Here is a 9950-nt window from a genome sequence, read left to right as displayed (position 1 = left end):
AAATACTAAACAGCAAAAGCTCAAATCATGACAAAACTCAAAAACACAAGTTAAAGGGGGAAAAAAGATGTAAATCGATCATAGTATATATGTTATTAAGCAACCTTATGATTTCAATTCTTGGTCATCTTTCCCTTGATCAAAATAGTAAATTGAGGCCAAACAGATCAAGACATCTGTAAGAATAAGATTGAACACATCGAAAACAAACTTTGGAGCAAATAAACCCCAAACCTGCAAAAATTATTAAGCATTGAGTAAAACGTACTAGTATCAAATATGATGAGATGGGTAGATGAAAAACATTTAAATAAAAGATAGCAAATTTACCATCAGGTGCCGCCTTTGAATTGTGACACATAATATTGTGAAAGTAGTTGTAATTGCTGTTATGAGCCCATATGTTGTATACATCTATATAGAACATTGAGTGGTTATTGCATTGAAAAAGCAATGCATTCAATGATCAACTAGTAGATCTACTAATAAATGGAGGAAACTCACTTGAGATAATTGTGTGAAAATAAAATGCTTTCCAAGATTAGCCTGGTACTTGGTTGCTACAAGAAGTGGGAGTCCAAATACTGGAAGGATGATAGAAAAACCAAATGTATCGATAGCAAGGAGGATTGCTTGGCGAACAAGCACAAATTCTTCAAACCTGGAAAATAATCAGTGTCTCAATGATTTGATTTACCAATTGAACAGTAATAGTAATGACAGATAAAACCCCCCTTTAAAAGCCAATAACTGATTACTACAAAAGAAACAAATTTAATATAGGGTGGATTGTAATGGTCACATTTGATTAATAGTTCCAATATCAGATCTAACTAGTAGCTCAAATGTTTGTTATATAAGCATGGTAATAATTATTTACCCTATAAATGCAGCACCATAGCGGAGACCATCAAATGCACACCTGAAATCAAAATTTTCAAAATCTATTATAAGACCAAGGGAATGCAGGACTGAAAAAGTTACAAAGTCATACACAACATATAAGAAAATGATAATTATAACTCCACAAATTAAACCTTGAAAGTTACATGCATACCAGTGACCACTGCAGAAAAAGAGACATGTAGCAAAGAGGCTCCATTGCATAATAGAAAAACTTCTATGAGGTTCATCCTTACCACCTTCTACGTTAACAAACTTCATAATAAAATAACCTGGAATACATAGAAAATAAAACATTTATTCACTAAAGAGCATGCAGCTTCATGCTCATGAAATTGACTAATAAATGGCACAATACCCATTGCTAATCTACAAATATTAGCAGCATAAGTAAAGCCATGACAGAGGTGTATTTGAAGAATCATGCAGCAGGATATAGCCAATTTATACAACATAAGAGCACAAAAAGAAAGAGCACCTCCAACTATGGATGCAAAAGCAACCATGGGACCCTGTTTTCCTGAAAGAAGAATGACAGTTGAACTCCACGCAGATAATATGGCCATTGTTTTTGCAACTAAAATTGTCTTGCAATCTAAACTGCTATTCTTAAATAATTGGCCAAATGTCAATAATAACAACTGTCCCAAAGCAATAGCATAAATGATTCTAGGTATATAAGTTCTTCCAATGTTTTGAGACATCAATGTGCCACCAAATCTATCACTGTCTGTGATCCAATGCACAATTATTAGCATATAACTCAAGATAGTGCCCAGTATGACATACTTCCATGGCCAATCAAACAAGCTGCCACTGGTGGCCTTGTAAAGCCAAGCTGCCAGCAGAATCAGAACTACCATTGGTATAACTTCAGCTGCATAGTCCCATACAGGTAAACCTGAGGCTATGTTGATGATCCATGAGGTATAGTCTTTCATGAAAGCAGATGTGGCAGCCTGCTTGGACAGCCCAACTTCAATTGCAAATCGGCACAAAGTGCTCAAAATAAGGAACCCAATGCTCTGCAAAATCAAGTTCAAGAGCCATTTAATTAGAATTTCAACAAAACTTCTATAGGCACACATGCCTTAGAATGTAAGGAGGTTCACATATAATACTAAGCTTATAGACAAAGAAGAAAAAAACTAAATACTTCTTTTAAAAGCTTCCCCTGGATAACTGATTGGCGTAATGTCACAATTCCAGATGTGCTCAAAAGAAAATTTGCTACTTTCCCTTCCTCCACTGACAAAACAGATTGAGTGAAAAACAATGACTATGTTAAACATCGTTGACAATCGAAGTGGAATGTCCATGAAAAAAAAATACTTCACACTTACAGATATAACTGTTTGAAAGGAAACTGCATGCACGAATGCCCAGTAAAAAAATTGTGAAAATTGAGCCAGTGATAATGCAAGAATCTCCAGAAGATGAGAACATTACGCCATGCTTCTTGTTTGCCCTTAAAATAGTAAAAACTTGAAATATAAGTGATACTAACATGATTCCAATGCCAGTTCCCATCATGTTCAAATCAAATTCAGTCCATTTAGACCGAGCTAACTCAGAGACTGTTGTTAGAAACTTGAAGTATGCATCAATTTGTCTCTTAAGTGCAGGCACTAATGTATCACTGTCATTTTGTCTATCAAGCAAAAGCTTTTTTGTGGAATGTGACCAATGATTCTCCACTTGAGCATAAACACTTGCTATTCGTGATAAGTCATCATGGGAAAATCCAACCGCTGATGAAGTTGAGTAAGCATCTACATATCTCTTCACCTAGGCAAGGAGAAAAGCATCATTGAAATGACTAAACTATCTCCCTCACACACTCCCCTAAGTAACAGCTTGTATCATTATTGGTTGCCATAAATAAACACCCAAAAAGAGATGGTAGTAAAACCCAAGATTTCCTTAAAGTAAAGTGAAGCCATTTTGAAAACATAAAAAGGCTAGAATGTAACAATGTGAAACTAAATTTACTTACATTACAAAAATGTCAAAGCATTTTTTATAAATAAATAATACATGCATTGACACTAACATCATAAAGATCTTTTACACTATCATCCAATCACAAACCATCATGTATGGTAAATTTGTAAATTTTTATAATAACTACCTTTAAAGCTATACCAAGAATGATTTCTGATTGGTTGACAATATAAAAACTTTTATATTGACCATACCTATTAAACTCTTTATATGTAAATAAAAAAGTGCATTTTTAAGTCCTCATATTTTCAAATGAGAAAGAAAATACAGGATATGTTTGTTTCAGTCTGGAAAATATTAACATATTTTAAATGAGAAAGAAAATACAGGATATGCTTGAGCAGCTTTGTGGTATCAACTATCAAACTCCAACAGAAAACCCTTTGTTAAAAAGTAAGCATGGGGTTCTCAAAAGTAAAAACAAGAATTTTGTTAAATGAAACAGGAAGAAGTAAAGGATATTGCTGTGTTTTTGAAGTCAACAAATATCTCTGAGGAGAAATAAGAGCAAATGCTGCATCCAGGAAAGGGAGGTATTCTAACTTTTGAAGTGCACCACACCATCAAGGTCCATTTCACAACTTTATAGCCAAAATTTGAGTAGAAAAATTGTAGAAACAGTAACTCATAATTTAGAGTATAAGATTCAACAAGTACCTGCCAAGAATTTATGCACAGTGCATTAGCATAATTCTGCATCCAGATATCTGATTCTGATAGCTTTTGAGAGGCATCCGAATTCCAACTATCAGCTCCTAATGCATATAATTCAGGATTGATGTGACCAATGCTGAGGACCAAGAAAATGATATTGTGAGTACTTAACATAGTTCCCATCAAGAAATTTTTACATGATGGCATATAAGAAAATGAAACCAAACATTAAAATAGAAGCTTCCAGATTAAGGAAATGATTTGAGAATAGGACTCAGGACATTCAGACAAGGCCAGCAAAGTGACCAATCAACAAGGCTTAAGTCCAGAAATCTGGAGGCTAATATATACATGAGATTAATGTTCTGTTGCACAATATATTTATTGAACTTGACTGCAGGAATTGCACAGGTGCTTCATTTTGTTTATCATATATATCTAACATTTCTATCAAGACTAAGTAACTAAAGTTTCTAAAGCCCTCTAGCAACTCTAAATGCTGGATGATGGGATAGACATCTACTTAGGCACAATTGCTCCAAAATTTTACTATATATTCATTTATCCTCTTTAAATTTTCTTTAAAAATAAATTACAATCCCCTTCAACTTCCAGTGATTTTCTGTAAATTGTCAACACCAAGTAACACTTAAAACCGATACTTTTAAGCAATAATTATCCTATGTCCTTGCAAACCACCTTAAAACATCAAATACTAAATCCGAAATTATGAGACCGAAATAACCTCCCATTTAACCCACAGTTCATAACGGAAAAAAAAAAAGTGAGAAATATATAAAGCCAGTTGAGTCAATACATTAGCTAAATATATAGCTATACTAATATAAAAGAAAACAAACAAAGACAATAGCAACATAGACAGGATGCTTACACTGCACCTTCCGTAAGGGAAAGGTATGCCAAGCAATGCTGATACTGTTACTGCAAAGTCAAGCTGTAAAGGATGATAGGGGATTAGGGATACATAAAGGAATCAATATATAAAATTATATGAGGTGTTCAAAATTCCATTAAAACAGAAAAGCTTTCCTAACCTGCTGCATGGTGCTGATACAAACATTCTTCCCATCCTGATATGTAATTTACCCAGAAAAAATTAAAATCCAAGCATAGAATTATAAAGATCATGGTAGAGTATTCTACACTACTGCTAAAGATATTAAGATAAGGAAATTCTTCTCTGCCTTTATTCATTAATTCACTATTACATATATAGATGATTCTCTAACTGCCTAACAACAGTTAGTTACAGAATTTGAAAATATCTAATTGCTCTGGAATTCTCTATAGGTGGTTGCTACCCCAGTGAGGCCCAAAAACCCGTGCAATTCCGTGGTGGACAATGGACGAGGCCAGTTGACCATGGTCTGAATCTTTTCCGGGTCGGGGGCGACGCCATCGGTGGACACAATATGACCCAAGTATTGTAGTTGGCGGCGAGCAAAAAGGCATTTAGAACGACGAAGATAAAACTCTCCGTTGGTCAGGGCCTGCAGGATGAGCTCCAAATGGTCTAAGTGATCAGTCAACGACATGCTGTATACCAGTATGTCATCAAAAAATATTGCAGCGAACTTGCGGAGAAAAGGCCTGAGGAGCTCGTTCATGGTCGCCTGGAAGGTAGAGGGTGCATTGCACAAACCGAAAGGCATAACGCAGATTCATAGTGCCTGTGGTGGGTCCGAAATGCCGTCTTAGGAATGTCTTCCTCTACCACGCAGATTTGGTGAAATCCTTGGCGAAGATCAAGTTTTGAGAACCAACAAGCACGGCCAAGCTCATCGAGAAGTTCATCGATGGTGGGCATAGGAAACTTGTCGCGGACCGTGACAGAGTTGAGAGCTCGATAGTCCACGCAGCATCTCCAGGTGTCGTCCTTCTTCTTCACCAATAGGACGGGTGAGGAGAAGGGGCTCTGGCTTAGGCGGATAAGGCCAGTTGAAAGCATGGCCACCACCTGTTTCTCCAGCTCGGCCTTTTGGGAATGCGGGTAACGGTATGGGCGGACGTTTATCAAGGATGAATTAGGTTGAAGATGGATATGGTGGGTGATGGGGCATGAGGGAGGGAGAGTGGTTGGTTCACGGAAGATTGTTGCGAACCGTGTTAATAGAGAGGTGAGGGCAGGTGGTGGTGGTGGTGGGTTTGGGTCGATAACAGGGGTGGATGGGTTGTCGGAGTGGGTTTGGTGACGATGGCAAGTTGGAATAGGGCCGAGACGCTCTCGGTGTGGAACAGGCGGCGAAGTTGTTGGGCTGAGGCCGGTGTGGGCTGGAGTGGAATATCGGCTTGTATAGTAATGGGCTGGCCCATAAACTGAAATGTCATGGTGAGATGGTTATAGTCCGTGGTGACGAGTCCGAGATCCTGAAGCCACTAAACCCCTAAGACTACATTGGCGCCACTGAGGGGTAAAGCGTATAGGTCGACCTCGAATCGGTGACCTTGCATGTGGAGAGGGACCTGGCGGTAGTGCCTGTCACAGGTCATGGTGGTGCCATTACCCACCATTACTTGCATAGGTGGGGTCGTAGATGAGGGGAGAGACAGGAACTTGGCGATACGGTCCTGAAGGAAATTGTGTGTGCTCTCTCCATCGATGAGGACCACTACACGATGGTGGTTGATGGTGCCATACGCGCGGAAAGTCTCTGGAACCGGCATCCCTGCGAGGGCATGAAGGCTAAGCTGTGGGATTTGGGGCGTGGTCGAAGTGGTAGAGGGGGTTGAGGGCATTTCCAAAGGCGGAATCTCATCGGGGAAGTCCTCGTCGTCTTCTACGATGAACATCTGAAGACGAGGCTTGCAGCGATGGCCCTGTGACCATTTTTCTTCGCAATGGTAACAGAGGCCCTTGTCGCGACGAGTGGCGAGTTCCTCAGACAACAGGCGTCTAATGGATGCGTGCGGAGGAGGGTGTGGGGATTGTTGGCTGGCGGCAGGGAAAAAAGTAAACGGTGTGGACCGGGCACTTCCTGTGCCTTGGTTATTGCTATTAGATCAATTGTCAGTTTCATGATTGTGAGAACCACTAATCAGAGTAGAGTAGCATTGATCACAGTATCACACTGCCTATGAGTAGAATGAATATTTATTCAAGCATATCCTTTAAGTTAGATATATTAGGTAATGTGTTGTGTGCATGAAGTTAATGTTTTAGTTTTCCAATGGCCCTTCAATCACTTATACATAACAATATGTTATTCTACCACTCCCAATTCTCTAAAACTATTTCTTGACTTTTCTAGCACTAGAGGTAATGAGCATGTGCAAGAGGAAGTAAAAGATTGACGGAATTTGGAAAGAGATATAAAAGAAACTTAAAGACACCAACATGTTTATTGTCTATGTATGTATAAACTTCAAAAGGGATAGTAAATACCAGATCTAGTTGACAAGAACAAGAATCAAATTCTGAGGGCACAGAAGAAAGAGGCTTCTTAAAACTCATTGCAAAAATGGCAGTTTCCACCTGCACGATGTCATCACAAATATCATAAGTCAAATTGGGGGAAAATATATAAATAAATAAATAAGCATATGAAAAGACACCATAGGTGTTGTACACACCTCTTCAGCACTCCCACCGCCATGATCACCATTTAGGGTTTGTCCATGGTCACCCATGACCACAAGCATAGTATTTTCATGTGAGCTCCCAGGTCCAGACTGATTTTCCAGAACTTCAATAACTCTCTAAAAGAATTTAGGTTAGTTTGCTTATTAACTCATGGAAATCACCAAATAGGCAAATACTAATCCAACTAAAACATGAATACAAGATTACCACAAATTTTGTAAAATCAAGAATTACAGAAAGTTACCTCTAAAATGGTATTGTATTGCTCCAACTTTTCTATCATTGGGGTGGAGTCAACACCAAATATATGTCCTGCATGATCCTGAACCAAGCAGAATACCATACAGAACAAGGCAAAAATTACTTATCATAATGGTGCTGAATGAGAATAGGAAAAACAGGGTATAGAATGCAGATATTAAGATTATTAGCTGAATACTATGAAACAAAATCAAGCATACCACTCCAAGAAAATGTGCTATAAGAACATCCCAATCTTCTTCGTATAGGGATGGTAATAGGTGCTCTATGCATCCATTGTCAACCTAGAAAATAAGCAGCAATATGTCATAGAAATTGAATTGATGGACCAAACAAAAAGAGTAAAGCCAACCCTACTCAGCATATATTGCAAGCATTAAAAGGCTACTAAAATATCAGGCTTAACAGGACATAAGGCCTACCGTATGAAGATCTTTGACATTAAAAGAAGGGTATGGATATGATCTTTCAAAATGATGAGGAAATAACTGTGTCCATGTATCATCCCCCATCATAACAACTTTCTTCCCGTTTTGAACCAACTGTAAGTGAATACATACATACATTTGAATTAACAGAAATTCAATAAAATACTGTTTCAATCTGGAAGTGAACTAGTAATCCGATATTTCAAATGACAAGCATTCAAGCAAAAAGCCAAAAAGAAGACCTACCTGGTTTATGAAGTTATCTTCCACAATTGCAGGTGCACCAAAGCTATTTCCAACATCCACAAAAGTCGGAAGTCCACCAGTTGTCAATCCCTACCAAATCAAAAGCTACTTCAAGATACGAAACACCAAATCCCCAATTCATACACATTCAAAACAATCTAGCAGCAGAGAAAGTTGCAACACTAATTCATAACTGTAACATGATGCTTTCATGAGAAAGAAAATTATTAGACCTTCAAACGCTGCAAACTTGTGGTAGGCGGATCAGCAATGGCTTTGAAAATCCTAGCGGACAAAGGCCGCGTAGACGCCGCATTCTTCAAAACTCGCAGTTTATCCATCCATGGTTTCGATTCTGTCACATAAAACATAGCATAACCAACTCATAACAAAACAAAAAAAAAAAAGTAGAAAAAGTCGTTTGGCAAGTCAACAATAGGCAAGATAGGTAATAACCTGCAAAGAAGGTACTGGGAGCAACAAAATCAAACCTGAAACGCAAATCAAATAGCATAACGCAAACAATGAATTCGTAATAGCTGTGAACATCATCCATATATGAAAATGCATAGTGTATAATAGTGTGTACCTGAGAGCATCGAGAACGATGATGAGGAGACGATTAGTGGCGGGTTTGGTCCAGCAAGATCCGTTGTTGTTGGAAGAGAAGCAAGGAGAGTGGGACACGTCGGAGCAGTGGCTGTGGTAAGGAAGCTCGGTTCGGGTGAGGAGAAAGCCGGTGGTGAAGAGGAGAATGGCGAGGAGGTGGAGCAACAGCGACGTCCACATCGGCCATATGTATCCCCACTTCCCACGCTTCCTCGCCGCCAACGACGTTGCTTCCGATTGCTTCATTCAACTCCTGATGCGTGCTTTGCCACTTCTGAAATGAATCAAGCTAATTTGTATAAGACAAAAAAAAAAAAATCAAATTCAAATCAATCCAAATCAATTAAAGTGATTCAGATTTTATTTTACCCTAAATTCGAATCAAACTACCTAGAAAACACCCCTATTCCAGTTAAGGTGAAACAACCTTACTGTTAGTTGATTGATCCACTTGTAACATCTAACTCGGTTTGCGTCTACTATTTACGTCAAATTATCCCTAATTCCTAAATTCATTTTTTTAAGTTCTTCATACATTCATTATACAATTAAACATGTAGTAATATTTTTTTTCTGTCCACAGATATTTTGATTTAATGGATTATTTAAAATAAGTTTTATATACTACAAAATATATTAGGTAAATTGAAATTTTAAAATAACTTATTTCATTTAAATTTTTTAAACTAATTAACTTTTATAGTAAAATGATAAAAAAAATAATAAACTATTTGTAATAGTTAATTTTATATTTAAAACAATTATTTATTTATTAAGGGTAAAATAAAATTTATTAAAAATATATTTTATTTATCTTAAATTATAATTATAATTTACTAGAAATATTTTTATAATTATTTAAGATATAGCTTAAAATAATAAACACATTTGGATAAAAAAATATTAAGAGGAGTGCAAACAACACTTTTTAATTTTTAACAAAATCATTTTAATAGGAAATGATTTTATATTTTTCTGTAATTTTAGCTAATAGAAAATGAGAAAGTGTGTTCAAAATATTGTATTATAAAAAGTGTATTACTAACATTTTTTAAAATTAATAATTATTTATATCTATTATATATATATATATATATATAGGAAAATATTTGATGAGCAATTTAAAATCTTCGACCAATTTCGATGAGTCAAATTCTACTTATGATAATTTGACCCTCAAATCAGTATTAGCAAAAGATGATGCATGTATAAAGTAATAACATTAAATATTAATACATCAATTA

At 36.7% G+C, this 9950-nt stretch overlaps 1 protein-coding gene across 3 annotated transcripts; it reads right to left on the bottom strand.

Moving 5' to 3' along the window:
- Positions 1-70: 70 nt before the first annotated feature.
- Positions 71-9187, bottom strand: LOC100796578 (GPI ethanolamine phosphate transferase 3). Of its 3 annotated transcripts, none has more exons than XM_006593918.4 (21): positions 9076-9187; positions 8687-8980; positions 8554-8588; positions 8331-8452; positions 8098-8187; positions 7846-7965; positions 7624-7707; positions 7407-7484; positions 7153-7278; positions 6965-7054; positions 4617-4652; positions 4461-4516; positions 3565-3697; positions 2247-2691; positions 2060-2151; positions 1382-1928; positions 1058-1175; positions 881-922; positions 505-661; positions 331-414; positions 71-234 (listed from the first exon to the last, which is right to left on the bottom strand). In XM_006593918.4, exons 2-21 carry the CDS (start codon positions 8950-8952, stop codon positions 106-108), a joined length of 2850 nt encoding a protein of 949 aa, XP_006593981.1. In that variant the 5' UTR covers positions 8953-8980; positions 9076-9187; the 3' UTR covers positions 71-105. The 3 variants fall into 3 exon arrangements, with proteins under 3 accessions (XP_006593981.1, XP_006593982.1, XP_003541326.1); XM_006593919.4 differs by having other exon boundaries at positions 9134-9174; XM_003541278.5 differs by having other exon boundaries at positions 9097-9135.
- Positions 9188-9950: the final 763 nt, after the last annotated feature.

This window comes from Glycine max, chromosome 13, assembly GCF_000004515.6.
Source record: "Glycine max cultivar Williams 82 chromosome 13, Glycine_max_v4.0, whole genome shotgun sequence".
Classification (NCBI taxonomy): Eukaryota; Viridiplantae; Streptophyta; class Magnoliopsida; order Fabales; family Fabaceae; genus Glycine; species Glycine max.
Note: the sequence above shows the minus strand (reverse complement) of the source record. Positions and strands in the feature narration are given on the sequence as shown.

Excerpts from the sequence above, each read along its gene's own strand:
- LOC100796578 (XM_006593918.4), bottom strand. The coding sequence starts at position 8,952 with ATGAAGCAATCGGAAGCAACGTCGTTGGCGGCGAGGAAGCGTGGGAAG. Across the intron at positions 2,152-2,246 it reads CCTTTCAAACAGTTATATCT|TGGAGGAAGGGAAAGTAGCA; the intron begins GTAAGTGTGAAG and ends CTGTTTTGTCAG. Across the intron at positions 1,929-2,059 it reads AGGGGAAGCTTTTAAAAGAA|AGCATTGGGTTCCTTATTTT; the intron begins GTATTTAGTTTT and ends TTGATTTTGCAG.